This window comes from Lepisosteus platostomus, chromosome 6 (genome assembly GCF_059453375.1).
Source record: "Lepisosteus platostomus isolate fLepPlt1 chromosome 6, fLepPlt1.hap1, whole genome shotgun sequence".
Classification (NCBI taxonomy): domain Eukaryota; kingdom Metazoa; phylum Chordata; class Actinopteri; order Semionotiformes; family Lepisosteidae; genus Lepisosteus; species Lepisosteus platostomus.
Window position 1 is genome coordinate 49,633,895 of NC_142616.1, and position 17,620 is coordinate 49,651,514.

At 34.8% G+C, this 17,620-nt stretch overlaps 1 protein-coding gene across 2 annotated transcripts in view; it reads right to left on the minus strand.

Moving 5' to 3' along the window:
- fhit (fragile histidine triad diadenosine triphosphatase) overlaps window positions 1-17,620 on the minus strand; it is a 522,156-nt gene that overhangs the window by 367,460 nt on the left and 137,076 nt on the right. For both annotated transcript variants that reach the window (XM_088636179.1, XM_088636180.1), the window contains one exon: window positions 10,517-10,638. In XM_088636179.1, the coding sequence (XP_088492305.1) occupies window positions 10,517-10,638 (122 nt within the window). The remainder of the gene's footprint in view (window positions 1-10,516; window positions 10,639-17,620) is intronic.

The window sequence follows — 17,620 nt, forward strand, 5'->3', positions numbered from 1 at the left end:
CTCCAAGGCCGAAACGTTGTGTTTTCTTTCTTCTCTTTTCAGCATGGAATAAACCTATTACTTGTTCCTAAGAAATTGTATAATCGACTTCATTGTGCGTAATGGGATATTCAGTGTCTTTCATTTTTTACACCTTTCTCCTGGCCTGATCATTTGTACAACTTAATATTGGTGTTGTTTTGAAATCTGCTTGGTGTTCATGTTTGAGTCTTTGCTTGTAATTCACTGTCTGCCTGCGGGACCTTATAGAGACAGGTGACTTCATTCTAAAATCAAGTGAACCACTTTAATCACACACAGACAGAAGCTATTTAACTAACTGTGTGACTTGTTAAACACTTTAAAATAATTGTGCAAATATAATTTGTAATTCATCAAAATGGTACTTCATTAGAAGGGACTGAACACTTTTACAAGGTGCTGTATTTTTTTATAATACATGTATTAGAAGGAACACTGTTCCAGCGTAGGGTGGATGATAGAGGTACAGTTGCAGTATAGCTAGGAACATTAATTAGCTCTTCATCCAATCCCAGCAGATGATACAGGACATGGAATCTTATGACTTATTATTCTGCCATTTCATGCACATAGAGTTAAAGGTAGCAGTCATGAACATAAGAAAGCTTACAAGTGCTAGGCGGCTATTCAACCCATCTGACCTGTTTAATCAATTAGTAGCTAAGTGAAACAAGGATTCAGCCATTACTTGAAAGAAATTATGTTATCAGGTTTAATAACATGACTACTACAACAAATTGTGAACAGAATTGCCTTATTTTCTCAGTTTTGAATGTAGTTCTATATACTGTAGTTTCAATTCATGTCCTCTGATTCAATGTTCATTCTGAAGAAAGTGATGGGTTGACTTTGTCTGTGCCTTTGAGGATTTGAGGATTAATACTTGTAGCAGGTCACCTCATAGTACTCTCTTTTCATGAATAAAGATATTTATTTTTTTCAGCCTGTCAGAGTAGTGCTTCCCCTTAAACCCCGGTAGGCACTGTATGAGGTTGCTCTTCTCTGGAAGGATTCCAGACCAACATGACACCTTAGCACATTGTATGTTTCAGTGACTACGTTGAAGACCACAGCTTAAGGTAAATAAAATTATGTAACATGCTCTGATAATCAGCAGCCAAATCTGACAATTGGATTAAAAAATCTGAGACTAAAAAAAATATTTCGAGCCATAATTTAAATGCTGAGATCATATGGACATCTCTTTAGTATTTTAGGAGTTAATTCTCCAATTTAGGGACCCCATAGCATTTATAATCTATTGAAAAGACACAACTGATTTTTATCTGTTAACTTTGCGAATATCAACCATTCAGAATTTATCAAATAGATCTGTCCTACATATTCCATAACATTCCTTTATCCTTTATATTAATTAAATGTTTGGGAAAAAAGGCTTTGTATAAAGACTTTACTTTGTAGGTTTTGCTTTTTACACAAAGAGTTAATGACTTGCGCTCAGTAATGTGCTAAGATGTGCCTCATGAAGCCCTTGTTCTTAAAATTATTATTATATTAAATTATAAATCATATCACAGAAAATTATTACTCACTCATCACTTGATTTGATCAACAAAATGAATAAAATATAATGTACTCACAAAACAATACAGTACAGTTCTACCCCTGCTAAGCTATATAGTCAATCATATTACAATACCATTGTTTCCAGAGTTCACTTGATTTGCTCTGCCTGTGATTTTCTCATTGATTACATACACGGTAGCTACACAGCATAACCTTAGTAAATTGTAATGTGATTATTTGGTAAGAGCATTAATCAAGTACTCAGTTTGCAAGACACCTTCTTTAGCATTAAACTTTCAGAACCATAAATCTATGCTAAAAGCAGGTGCTTTTAATATTCAGTTATACAAAGACTGAGGTTATCAGATTTTATTATTTTATCGTAATAAGAAAATTCACTTATAGCTCACCAAGGGGATGGTACACATGAAACAGAATTGCTTCTCTCTCAGCAAACTCTACACTTTCATTTCAGTGAAATTTATACAAAAATAGGACATTTAAATTTACCTGTGTGTACATTCAGAGTGCTACAAGGTGTCTAAGGCAGAACCACCAGTGGGCCATCATTATTTAGCATCCTGTATCAATCAGTTGATAGAAAATGAGGAAGGTTAGCATAGAAAAGATTAATTCTGTGTAAAAAGTATTTAATATGAATTCCCTAAGAGTAAACAGTTGTGCTGTCATACTCAATTAGAATCTTTATTCGTGATTTTCATGTGTTGGCTTTTCCAGTTGTTTAAATAGGGTAATTACAGGAAGAATATTAATTTGATTTAGCATTAGTTAGCTTGCTATGATAATTAGGTGTCTTGTTTTTAAGCAAGTTCCTTAATGCTGGAATTTGAAAAGGAAAAAATGTTTTATCTCTAAAAATATCCAATGCTTCTGGCTAATTCACAGCTATAAGTTTTCAGCTTGAGAATGAAGTCACCATTATTAAAAAAGTGTCTGCCTGCTAAAATTAAAGTCAGATTTTTATCCTGTCCTCAACACATCTAGCAAATAGAACTATGGATATGTTTTTTGGCCAAAACGTTCACACTATGCCAAGTATGATGAAAAACAAATTAATTTTACATGATTCGTTTCAGAAAGTTATAAAGATGCTCCTGTAGTATCGCAGTGAAATTCAACCCCTATCACTACCAGTAATAAAAATGGAGCATTCAAATTATTTTTTTAATCCATTTTAAGATGCATTCCACACTCTGGAAAAAAATACAATGAGTAAAAAAACACTACCTAGACACACTGCACACAGATATTCTTAGGATCAAATCAAGGAGACCAGCTTTTCTCTTTAAAGTGTACAGCCAGGCCATCATTAACTCTTTAGCGATATCTTTGTGTGATATACTGTATGTACAGTATGTGATAGTTTACCACCTAAAACAATATGTTATACCCTTGCAAAGTGAAATATGAAAAGAAATTTAGCTTTTGCCATTTTTAATCTAATTTCTGAAGAACATTTCCATCGCAAAAAACTTCCATTCTTTTTATATGTATGACTGTTTTTCATTTATATGTATTTCACTCACTCTAATATACAACCAGGTGAAAATACCAGGTTGAAATAAAATGAGATTACAATACTAACAAAATATAAAATATGCTTCAAGCCAAAGTCTAACAGTTTTTCCTGTCTCCTTCGAGGTCATTTTCTCAGATTTATCTAAGACCAGTGTCTGACAAAAGGAGGAACATAAAACTAGCCTTTCCACGTGTTCTTTAAAAGCCACTAATGATGCAAATTATTAAACAAATCCCATTATTAATAAGAGCCAGACAAAAGTCTATGAAAGTTTACTGGTATTCTTGTGCTGGTATACTAGTATGGTATTCTTTCTGGGGTTTTTTCCACAATTGAACTTAAGGAACTCAGGGAACTCAGGTTATAAGGCTTTAGGAAGTGAAATGCTTCAGACAAAGCATTAAAGCAATTCTCCATTGCTTACTGAATTAGTTTGCTTATCTCACTGTGCTGGCTAAATTTCACTTTCAGCCCCACCTGTGGCTAACTCTTACACATATTTAGAATATTCACAATTGCCCTACTGCTATAAATTATTAGATAATTATTATTTAATTATTAGATATTGCATTTGATCAGATGTTTTTTTTTTACAAAAACAATAAGTACTGTATCTGTACATGGTGCCCTTATGCTAATTGCTGTGGCACATGGAAGTTACTCTCCTTCAGAGGAGAATCTCTGTGCAGCTGTATTAGTCACTAAAAGTGGACTAATCTAATGGCGAGAACCCTTTTTCTTGAGTGAGTAAAACATATTACTGGATCTGATTTAGGGGAAATTATGAAAGGCACAAAATTAGTGTCTCAGAATGTGACAGATCATCTTCAACAGACTGACAACAGCAGATTTTTTTTAATGCTGCAAATTCCATTTTTTTAATTTCATTTTATTTAAGGTTGTTTAAACATTTTTAAATGCTCTAGAAAAATGTGATACAAAAGATCATGTTTGGGAGAAACACATTTCTGAGATTTTCTTTAAAGCAACTAAATTAGGAAAGGACAACAGGTAAATTGATGCATGATGTGTTCTTTTGTTGAATTCTAGAGAACTAAATGCCGAATCACTCAAGACAAAGGATGTTATTCCACATCACAATACACAGCAGAGGTGCTGGAATGAAAAAAGGGCTATTCAGAATAAGGTTGGATACAATTTCTATAGTGTTGTTGTGTACAGTACTTCACTGCTCGTATCACTGCCTATGGAAAGCGTCATTAAAAAGGAGTTCCACTTCAAAAGCTTGTTAGCACAGGACAAGCATTATTAAAATTTAATTAAATTCTAATTTAATAGGCATTCAATTCACTATTCAGCATTAATATAACAAAAGTGAGAAAAAATCTACTACTTTTTGTAGTTATACTACACAGCAAACAATGAGATCCTCATCAACCATTCATCAGCTAAACTTTACATAAGACAGAGGCAAATACTATGATTTTATAGAGTTAAAGTCTGCTCATAAGATCACAGAATGGATTTCTAATTCACTTGTGGTACTGACAGTCACTCCCCTTCTTCACTACCCATCCTCTGGCCTTTGTTTCCCCAGCCATGCTCAGCACACTCACTGAATTCACTGTTGCTTCACAACTAGAAGAGTATTGAGAAATTACCCCAAGCCCTACAACCTCTTTCTAATGAGGGCCCTAATGCATCTGTCTGTGTGAAAAACATCATCACAAGTTTCAAAACAGTGAAACCAATAAGTGTAGTTTATTTACAGAGGAAGTAGAAAATCATCAAACTTGTACTTCTCCCACACAAGACTCCAAACCTTCCTCCAACACTCTCACAACAAACTCCCAACTCAATCAGAAATAATTAATATAAAAACAACAAAATGCAAAAAGCGAGTATATGGCACATGCCTCCTCCTTCAGTCTTTCTCTATTCTCTGACTGACTCACACAAAAAAACTCATCCCTGTTTTATTTCAGAAATCAACAAACTCCCAACTAGTCCAACAACTGACACAGTATACAGGCTCACGTTTCAACACAGTGGTCTTTCCCCTTGTTCAGCTAATTACTTATTAAACTGTTGTAGTGTAAAACTAAACTAAGAGGAGGCTTCTAATGCTGACAACGTAAAGCCTAGTAACTTTCACAAACCAACCTGAACAGGTTGGCAAAAGAAGATAATTCAAATTACACTAACAAGACAGTTTTACAATATTTATTTTTATTGTTTAGATTTGTGTTCATTTAATATGCATGTCAGCTCTGATTGTGTCTTCTGCTAATTGTGTCCCCCCTCCTTTATCAAAATGTTTTGACTGTTTGATCTATAATTTTAAAAAAAGTAGACAACTTCGGCAAACTACATTAATACATAAACCATGTTGTCCGTACGTGTTCAAAGAAACCGAGATGATTAAAAGTGAAAAATCTTTAATTTGTAATGATGAATTAGCAGCACTGTCAGACTGAGGTCGTTTGTCTTAATCATAGTAGGAGACACTATCAGTGCTGGGACGCTAAGGTTAGAAGTGGTTCACATTTGAAAGGTAACCTGTGGAGGCTAAATGTTACCTGGCCATTTTTAATCTGAAGAGGAAGATTCCTATTTAGATAGATTTGTGTTACACAATGAAGCACAGATTAAAAAACAAGGTCATTTCTGTAAATGTCCTTCAAGTCCCGTATGCTCTAAAATAGCACATTTCAGCATTTGTGACTTTCCTATACAAGTTAAAATCTTTTTTGACAGCAACTGTCGATTTGTCTTCTTAATTTGCCTCCTCTATACAACACAATGTAAAAGCATGCAGTGCCATAAACAGCCCAGAGACTTAAATCAGAGATGCTAAAGGCATGGGGGAAGGCATTTAAACAACTGCTGAATATTTTACAGATGTTACACTTTAATATTTCACAAGGCCATATGCTACAGTACCTTCACATGACAATGGAATTATTTTGAAAAATCAATCTATTATCCATTATTAAATGTCACATTTATAATTCTATATAGTACTGTACATCTTCTGGTAATGCAGGAAACAGGTCATCAAAGGTTTCAATTGAAGAGTGGAAAGGAATAATATATGACTCATCAAAAAATGATTACTGTATGAAACTGGTTTATATGTTAGAATGACTCACGAAAAATGAATAATTTATCCAGGCTATATATAAATGAGTCACTTGTAAAACCACAACTTACCAAAGTGAGTTATACGTATAGGATATATAATGTATTAAAAAGTCTGTTTATGTATATTTAAGGATTAAGTTCCTTAAAATGTTGGGTTCTAGTAAAGAATGCTTTATTTCCTCAATCAGAAATCATAATTAATATAAAAACAACAAAATGCAAAAAGGGAGTATATAGCACATACCTCCTCCTTCAGTCTTTCTCTATTCTCTGACTGACTCACACAAAAAAACTCATCCCTGTTTTATTTCTGAAATCAACAAACCCTCCCATTCAAACAGAAACAAAATACATTCCACACTCATTAGAAATCTCACACCTACAGTCATGTAAGTCATGTAAAATGTGATCTAAACATGTAGCAGAATATTAAATAGTGCATAAAATAGTTATTTTAGTAGTTATTTTTAAAAAATAGTTATTTTTCCCATACTGTATGTCTATCTTTCAAAGCACACTGGGCAGTATAAAAGTACTGACAGTAACCACACTTACTGTATGAGCTCACCATTTCCCATACTGTACTGTCACTAAACTGTGATGTCACCAGCACTCACAAACCGAACATCTGAAGCCTTGCAGAATAGCAATGTAATGTTGATTATTACATGCCAGAAAAGCTAACACAATGTCTACAAATTCAGACTTCCCACTTTCTAATCCTGTATGCCTGGAGCAGCAATTACAGTATGTCTAATGAACAAAACTTTACTTCACAAACTGAAGTTAGAAGAACTTTTATTATGGAAATATGGGAAAAAAACTGTGAAGAATAATCAACAAATGGATTTCATCTACAATTCATGTTGTCTTATTGTCGTGTACTATGTACACTACATGATACAGTACAGTATTTTTATATTTTTTAGCTTGTATCAGTTTGAATGCATTAATAGGTTATTCCTCCATGAGTTGTTGAACATGCACCACACACTACTGGTATACATACTGCATACTGTACAGTACGTATTCTGAGCTTCAAGATGCTAAATGTATAACTACATCAAATTCACAAAGTTATATTCAGGAAAATTACAATTTTCTGTACAATACAATTTTATTCAGTTAAATTCATTATGCGGATGAACATTTATCATCAACAGGATTGATCATCACATCTGTTGTGAAAGTCATGTTTTACTACATAAGAACAATAGAAAGCTTACAAGCAACAGGAGGTCATGTGACCCATTTGCTAATAGTTAATACAAAACTATCTGTATCAACACCTTACAACCCACTAACCATTTTCACAGTTAAGCTTAGATTTTATCAAAACCCTAAAGGAGAGAGCTTAAAACTGTCAACCAAAACCCTAAAGAAGGAACTTAAAACATTCAACAGCTGCAGCTCCATCCTTACTTTGGCCTCCAACTCCAACATTCTGTATAATACTGCATATTCAGGGATAGGAACAGTAAAGCAAAGCTAACAGTCTCTTGCCATACAATATCGAACCTTCTCTTTCTGAATGGGAGGTACCTACAGTATATGTAATGATCTGTGTGCAAGATGCCCAGTTGCCCAGTTAAGGTATTGAAATAGCAAGCTAAGAGATGGCCAAAATGGCTTAGTATATCAGAATAAGGTATCAGCCATAACCCCTGCTTTGACTTCCAAAGCCAAAGAAGTAAGCCACTGTTAGTTCTACCTTCATACAGACAAACATCCAGCAATTTAGGCCCATTCATTTAAATTCAAAGTTATAAAGAAACTGGACATATGTACAGGGACCAAAGACTACTTTTATATTTGAAAACCCTTCATTCCTGGCCTGTGCTGATACTACGGATCTCTTCAATGTTGGGGTCCTTGGTGACGGGGAAGAGTAGTGGAGGTGTGAGTTCTACTGCTGATGCAGACAAAGTCTTGTTGCATGGTAGCTTTGTGTCTTAGGGGTCCTTAGACAACTGAGGAGTACTGCTGAGGGGGATGGATAAGGGGGATGGGGGTTGTAAAGATGGCAATTGGCTATTTTTTTCATATTTTATTATGTTTGGGAAAATAATAAAATGTAAAAAAAAATAAAAAAAATAAACTTCATTTAATAAAATCTGTTCATCTTATGATTACATGTGCATGCTTATAAAAACAAAGCTCATCAAAACTTCACCAATAAAACCCACTTCCTTCATGGGACTTCCAGAACACTTCACACATGCAGTACAGTATTCACCCACACTGGTGAACATTGGTAGAAACAACTGTTTTTTTCAGCTCCAAAACACTGGCACAGACTAAACAGTACATAACAATAGCTTAAGGAAGGGTCTAAAAAACAAATACAATCAGATATGAGCTTGCACTTCACCCATCAAAAAACAATCTTTTATGAGCTAGGGTTGCATTTTGTGCAACAAAAAGGAAGATGTGTTCCTCTCAGCAAGAGATCTCGTTGTATTTCTACAGAGAAAAAATCCTGCACATTCTTTGTGAGATCATGTAACTTGATTTCTGAGCCCAGTATCATGATGCCCAGTCTTATTCTTTGTAAAAAACAAAGCACTCCTTGGCTTGCAAAGAAACATTGATAATTTATATGATAATCAGCGATGTCCCAGAAAGTTTACCTCATACCTTATTGATAAGTTCCTGAATGTTTTTTTACATTTTATAAAACATTGATTGAGCTTAATAGATATTGCATGTTCCTTATTTTGCATAGTTTGAGGAGAAGGGCAAATCGTTTTCTGTTAGTATACATCAGTCAAAAAGTATTAATAAATCAATCATTCATTGCTTAGAAAAAACATTACTAATTTAATCTCACAATGTGTATCTTTTATTCTTCTATTTACAATACAGATGGCATAGGGAAAAAGCATAACAAAGTGATTTTCCATCAGCAGCCATAAACTCGAACAGCAGATATAATGTCTGCCACCCTGATTACACAACCATGCAATAACTGACATTACTGTATATATACTGTATATATATGTTGAGCATATTTTGTGTATTTGGATATTTGAGCATATTTGGTTCAAAATCTCTTTAGTACTTTAATTGTTCTGTCACACCATAAAAAAACACACCATATAGTCACCACTAACATAATTGAAAAAAATACTTTAAAACTAGATTACAAATAAAAGTTACATTCATTTTGGCCTAGTTTCACTTTTTAAAAAAATTCTGAAAATCTATACTTTTCTTAGCATTCTTTATGATGCAGTGAAATTGGAATTAATGAATAAGAACTATGTTTGTAAATGTAATTCTTTATTTTGAAAATTAGCCTTCTTAGTAGGAAGTCGCCTAAAGCATTTTATTTAGGAGAGATTTTGCAGAATGCTATTAAAATCATTCATGGTACCAAGATTTAAACACAGAGATGTTATGTCTGGAAAATACATAAATAGACATTTTATAATATATATTTTTATATATAAATATAAAAGAATTTTTAGACAAAACCAAGACGTTATTATTATTCAGAAAGAGAGCAACACTGATATTCAAATAAGAGTGGAGAAAGTAATGCAAATATATGCAGGTTATAAATATAGCTTGTTTTGCTTGTTGACAGCTTAAGTAGAGTGGTTTACTAGCCAAAAACTATTAATGTTTTCCTTTAAAACAACAAAAATGAGCGTGCATTATGGATATGTATTATGTGTTAATGAGAATTTTTAAAATAAAAAATGAAATAAAAAAGCACCTAACCAGTAATAAAATGATGCAGATTTTGTGTGACAAGCCTGGAAGATATTTTTTTTCTAGCAGCACATCTTTATATAATTACCTAACTTAGAATTTGCATCTGAATAATCGTTATTTCATCTCTGTTGGCTAAGATCATAATATATAAATATTACCCTTGCTAATCTGAAAGAGATGTGACACCAAGGAGAACAAAAAATAAATGGGTTGTATAAAATAGCAATGTATACCTGCACAAATATAGTTCATATGCTTTATTTTTTCAACATAAGGCATACAAACATAACTAGGAATCATCACAACTAGTTTCAGAATACTGCTTTTCTCTTGAAACTTTTTTGGTAACATTTGTTTGTATGGTCTTTTTCATAAGGTCACAATAAACATTACCTCTGAGCTAACTGTTGCTGAGCAACCAATGCCTGTAGTGCTGCACCATTGAGCAGATAATGTTCCAGTGACTGGTTGGAGAAGCAAGAAAACAACATCTTACCTGGGCCTTGATTTAGAAAAGAAAGCCTGTCAGCCTGCTGCTGTCTTGATTGCAAGCAGAGTTTGCTGAACTGGTTGAGCTATAAAGGTGCTTTTAAAAAAGGATACGTCCAGGGACCACTGGTTTCCTATTCACCAGAGCGAAGGACAATTCACTTTGAAGAAACACCACAGAAGCCTTGACAACATGCTGTCCAAAACGCAATGTAGACATACTCATTCTTCCAGGCCTGAAAAAAAAACAAGAAAAATATTCTGTTAATAACATAAACTACTTAACCTTAGATATGTCACTGTATCAACACACTACAATAAACTTATGTGTCTCATGTACTGTATGAAACAAACAACTGGCATTGTCCTCTATTACTCAGAATGATATTCAGCGCCTCTACACAGGCACTACCCAAGTTATGTAACACTCAGTTGTGTGAAATGCAACTTCGCAAATTCCATTTCATGCAAACCATGGCAAATGAATGAAAAAAAAATATTTGCATAATCTTTTACAGATATAGTATGTATAGGCAGGTGGAAACGTCATTAAACAGCACTTCATTAAAGAACTTGTGCTATTTAATTCATGAGCTTTTATTTTTATTTCTACAGTGTTTAATCCTTCATTTTTTTATTTTACTTCAGAATACACTATAGTCATTATATTACAAAATGCATTCATGTGAACTAAGCAGTGCACAGGATAGTACAGGAATGTACTACCATCAGAATATAAAAAAGTAAACATGCACTTCCAGAGACAAACTCTTATGCAAGTCGAGGATTGCCTTTGATTTGACTTATCCGGTTCTTGCATATGATTCCATAGAAGAGTGTTACAGATTTACACTTCACAACAGATTATTAGATTATAAATGTATTATGCATATAGGATATTTTTACACATGGGTTTACTAATTGTTGCAATTACCATTGTATGCTCTACTGTATATGGGAATAGCAATATATTAGTTGAAATTACTGGAGCAATCCCTATTATTCTATTCAGTAATTATTGGAGTACACGACAATTCCCCTACTTCCCCGTTCCTTATATACAAAACAAATAGGAAATTGGAAACAACATGCACAGTTAAAATAAAAGCAATAAAATACAATAAAGAAATATGTAAACACCACAAGCTTGTTATGACAGAGTTTTAGGTTGTTTTACAGTAAGGACAACAAGGGTCCTGAATAAACAAAATATTTTGCTGTTTCCAGCTCTAAAGGATAGATTTATAGTTACTTTAAAGTAATGGCAATTCTAATTTCAGTTGGAATTGGTGTGGTGGTATTATTTGTATCTTCAACTTATTCCTGTTATCAGGCCAAGAAAACATGTTCTGTTTCTTGTGTGTGTATAAAGGTGTGTGGCTGCATCATGCAAAGATCAAAACAGCTCTCTGAGGCCCTCATAAGAAAGATTGTTGATGCCTATGAGTCTGGGAAGGGTTTTAAAGCCATTTAGTCAATCACTCCACTTTCCGAAAGATCATCTACAAATGGAGAAAATTTCAAACCTCTGGCAATCTATCTAGGCCAGGTCATCTCACCAAATTCAGACCAAAAGCTGACCAAAGGATGCTGCAGGAAGTCTCCAAGGACCCCAGGATAACATCAAGGGATTTACAGGCAAGTCTTGGCTCTGTCAATGTCAAAGCGCATGAGTCAACCATCTGGAAGAGACTGCACAATGTTGCCCTACATGCAAGGTCAGGAAGGAAGAAGCCTCTGCTCTCAAAAAAGAATATAGATGCATGACTGAAGTTTGCCAGACAACACCTAGGTGAAGATTAGGACTATTGGAACAATGTGCTCTGGATGGATGAGACAAGGGTAGAGCTGTTTGGCCACAATTCCAGACGTCATATTTTGCGAAAACCAAAAACTGCCTTGACCAAAAGAACCTCATGCCAACTGTAAAGCACGGTGATGGAAGCATTATGGTTTGGGGGTGCTTTTCTGCCTCAGGGCCTGGCCAGCTTACCATCATAAAGTCAACCATGAATTTCGAATTGTACCAAAGAGTACTTGAGAAGCATTTGAGGCCATCTGTCAAAAAGCTGGAGCTGAACCATAAGTGGACCTTGCAACAAGACAATGGCCCAAAACACTCAAGGAAATCCACAAAAGAATGGCTCAAAAAGAGGAAATGGAGGGTTATCGAATGGCCAAGTCAAAGCCTAGATCGTAACCCCATAGAAATGCTGTGGGGGGACTTGAAACGGGCAGTACATGTAGGAAAGCTCTCAAACATCACACAGTTGAAGGAGATGTGTAAGGAGAAGTGATTTCTGCCAAAGGGGGCAACACCAGCTATTAAAGCTAGGGGGTGTACTTATTACAGCAGACAATTGCATTTCTGACTTTTTTATGTTGAATAAATTATTGCAAAGAATAATTTTCATTGTTATTTGTTAGATCACCTTTATCTATCAATATTGTTGAAATGAAGATCAAATATCCATACATGCAAATAGGGCAGAGCAGTGGCACTGTGGCTAAGGATCTGAGCCTGTGGCTGGAAGGTCGCCGGTTCAAATCCTGCGGCCGGTAGAGGAATCCTACTCCCTTGGGCCCTGAGCAAGGCCCTTAACCCCAGCTGCTGCAGGGGTGCCGTATAAATGGCTGACCCTGTGCCCTAACCCCAAGCTTCTCTCTCCCCGTCAGTGTGCCTGTGTCTCATTGGAGAGCAAGTTGGGTTATGCGAAAAGACAGATTCCGATACAAGAAATTGTATATGGCTAATAAAGTGATCGTATCTTATTTTAACTATGAAAAACACACACCTTTCCTTACTTTTTCACAACACTGTATATAAATTAAACATCAGAAACATAATGCATTAACATTCAACTGACTATCCTGAACAAGATGATTATATTATAAAACATGTTTTTTATGGATACACTTAAATATAAAAAAGGAACAAAAAGCTAAATATTACAACAAACATAACACCAAGAACTCTCTATAATATGAAGTATGTGAGCATGAGAGGCAAGCAGCCGTTATGCTCAGTTTCTAATTTTCTTTTCTTTCTGGAAGACACAGGCATCCATGGATGGAATATGAGATCAACCTCCTACAGTATTTCAATCAGAAAACAATATTTATTTAATAAATATTCTATTAGTTCATAAATTGTTTTGTGTTACAGTAAGAATGTGTAACCATGATTTATACAAAAACTCTAAATATCCATGTAAATACATTAATTTCCTTGTTAGGAAACTGTCTTCAGATCCTTCTTTGCTTTGCCCTCCTGGTTGGACATTCAAGAGTTTCTGAACCTTTTGGCACCTGTTTTACTTCAGTCCATGTTTTAGATCCACAAGTCCCTTCACATTTTGATGCAGTTCATATGAGCCGACCTGCCCTCCTTCTGTTACAAGAGATGCATGGTTGCCGATTACTTCCCTCTTCTGTTCCGCTTTCTTCTCACAAGCTCTGTCTCCTCTATTGCACACTCAAAATGATGATCCACTTATTTTGCCAGTCAGCTGCTTATTTTTCTCACTCTGGCTCTTTGTGTTTTTTTTCCAAGGAAGCAACATATTTGCAGAAGATCAGCTCTCTTTAACGTCAGCTAAGGAGCTTCCGCTTCCTGATACATAAATTATCATCCAACCAATCGTTTTCAACTGACTGGTCAGGTGATGAGAGGAAGAACAGTTCCAACCTCTTTCTGGGAACCTGATGATCCAACATCTTGTCCAAATCTGTTTACCTCTTACAATACATAGTGTACACCTACAGTACATGCAAAGAGTTTCCAGTTCAATCTTACCATTCAAATTCATCATTATTTAGCAATAAAATTGCTTTTATATACAAAGCTACTTTCTGATGTTGGAAAAGCTTTCTCCCATTTGAGAAAGTGAAAATGTTTTTTTAACAACTAATTAAATAACACTAGTGAAATGTTTTCACAAATAGACATTCCACAGTTCCACAGATTCCACAGACATTCCACAGATTTTGCAGTGTATATATATACACCCCAGACCCGGTTTAACTTGAGTCAGTCTATCTAAAAGGCACTTCTACAGTTATAGTTTGACACATACTATCTAAAGATGACATGAGTAGCTCAGAATCAAATTCGAATTTTTACTGACATAAGTCATAAGTCACATACAATATTTATTAGGACTGAAAAGGTCGGTGTGTCAAATATTTATTTCCAACAAAAAAATATTATTGTAGGATATTAATGCTTTTTATGCCACTCTGCAATTGCAGCATTCAAAAGAGAAGGGAGTAATTAGCATCAATGGAAGCCCGAGTTGAAATTGACTAAAAACCAAAATGGCATCTGAATGGCGACTGGATTCATAATGAATGCAAAGAAGAGGGTTAGTAAAACAGCAGAGCAGGAAGTGCTGTAATTATAATTTACAGAAACCCATATCCATACATGATCAGGCTGGAATACCTCTTTGGAAGTATAAGTGTGGACAGAAAGAAAGATGTCCAGCCTCTCAAGAGTAATAAAAGTACCATTCCACATGGTCAAAGACTTTCTTGACATCTGAAGAGATGGTACAGCATCTGCAATGATGGCATATAAAGCATTGAAAAAATGCTGTAGTTTAAGAAATAACTTGCCCTAGGATACTATGGAAAGGACAAATTCCAAGCTAAAAGACACAATGTTAGCAAATATTTACAGACAGTAAGGAAATATTGTAGTTTCTTGACAACATGTTGGAGGGAAACATGGAAATTCTGAAAAATAAAGACCAAATAGTAAGTGAGAGGAAGCTAATCTATATTATTTTTCATATCAATCATAAAAATCTGAAGGAAATGTGTCAGAGCCAATGTCTTCACCTCACAAGTAAAGTGAACTAACTGAAATAAATAATCAGCATTGGTCATTTCCCCTAGTGAGAAAGATATTTATGTATAACTCTGTAATCAACCAGATCACCAGATGATTCAGACTTGTACAGTGTGAGCAAAAATCAGTAAATACAGTACAGGATTTAGTATACATTTGAGTTATTATGCAAGAAGAAGCTATTTAATTAACTACTCAGTTTCAGGTTTCAGGTTTTGTTTGATGGGTGAAAAACACTTACAGTCTGGGGTGGGGCATTTAGCCTGCACATGATCTACTGTAACTCTAAAATGGATGCACAATAATTTAGAGAATTTCATGGCTACATTTATCATCGAGGTCCAAGGATGAGATAATTTGCCTCAGTAGGTAGGCCTTCAATTTAGTTAGAGTAGAAGCACAGATAACAGGAGCTGCATTAAGTTTCCAGAAACAAGCAATATGGGTGTTGATAAATTTAAGAAACTGTGGACTAGACAGCAGAGCTGTATTGAAAGGGCAGGGTGAATGAGAAGTTGTCTCCTTGGGGAAAGTTAATTCGCATTGTTAACTGGATTTCTGAACACAGGAGAAAAGTTTGCAGTCACTACAGGAACAGTTACAATTATACTGTATGTGTGACACACATAAGAGAGGAAATGTAAAAATGTCAAAGGCTGCCTATTTTATATTTATCTAAGAAATAACTGATAACTTGAGTAGATATAGAAAGAAAGGCTTAAAAGAAATGCAGTCAAGAGTAGAGTATAGACTCCTCTCCCAGAATAAAGTTTTGAGAATGCAGATCTGGCAAGAAAGGCTGGCAAGAAATTACTGATAAATGGGTTATTAGCCTGATCAGGGGCATAACTATTTGAGGAATGCCAAGACATTGGACACTGATTCTTACTGTATACACAGCACCTGCCATTTCTGTCTATTGTACATTTACATCAGAGGAAACAAAGAAGATATTTTGTGTGCCAGGATTGTAACACTCCTGGGTCTGGAGTGGAAATTAGAATGGAAGAGCTGCCCTACTAACCCCTAACCCCTATGTAAAAGGAATGATTTGATTTAAGTCTACTGTAGGAAAGCTATACGTACTCACAGACACTAAAGCTGTGAAAAAAAAATATTATGTTGAACTGGGTGAGTGAGCCCTTTACCATTCTAGCTAATAAAATTCACTGGGCATTTTGTATCAGAGACTATGCTGTTAAAGACATTTTATTATGGTTGTGTGTACTGTCAAAAAGTTTAATTTAGCAAGGGGACCCTGGATTTATTACCAGTCCATAACACTATAGTTGGCACTACTCCAACATAGTCCAACATAGAGTTAATGAGTAGGAAAATGAGTAGAAAACAAAACAAAGTAGCAAAAAAAACTCTCGCCCTCACTAAGGACCACAGAAACACAGACTTTGTGCTGCAACCTGGTAACAGTGCAAACCACAGACTTCATGCCAACTGCGTAAGTCTAACAGATCCACAGTATTGTTGAGCCTAAAAAAGGGTATCAGATATATTGAGCAACAATATAAAAAAATAATGTTTTTTGTCATGTCTTCTTTCAGCAATCTTTTCTAAATATTTGGTGTCAACATACAGTATTCACACAAATAGATTGTACTACTGTATTAGATAATGTATAAATCTACACAAAAACTATTACTCTATTATACTCTATATACAGTAATTAGCATTTTATAACCACTTTTTACTTTGTTACCATAGTTACGTCCAATACCATATATTTTAATTTTATTTTACTGAAGTTAAAAAGAAACCATTCCATTCTTTGCTAAAAATATTCAGCTGTTGAATAACTTGAGGCCATCAAAGCCCCAACTGAATTTAAGCGCTTCCAATAGTGATTCTATTTGATGAGAAGGCAGTTCTTTTGAACAAGACGGCCCTTCCGCACAAAAAAGACTTGTGTAAATCAAACCTAAGGACAACACAAAAAAGTCTGTATTGATTCTGAGATGTTTAAGCTTTACTTTAGCAATCATTCAGATGTTTTGAGCACACTCAAACAAAATGAGTACTTACACATTTTTTTCACATTTTTCATAGAATCTACATTTACTGATTTTTTCTTGTTTCTCATAGAAGCTGCATCACATATTCTCGATGGAGCTGAAAATGATGAGCTCTCTTGTTAGCACCTGTCAGAATTATCAAGATCATCCGAAGGATGACGCTGTGTCTGCAGACGCTAATGTGTGAGGTTTCACTCTATAGAATGTCAACAACTACCAATGCTGGCAAATAAATTACTGCTGTTGTTGCCTAGCATACGTATATCTGTGCAACTCAAATACTCTAATTAGAAACAAGATCCTTTTGTGACACTAAGGACCATAAGCATAATGTCTAAT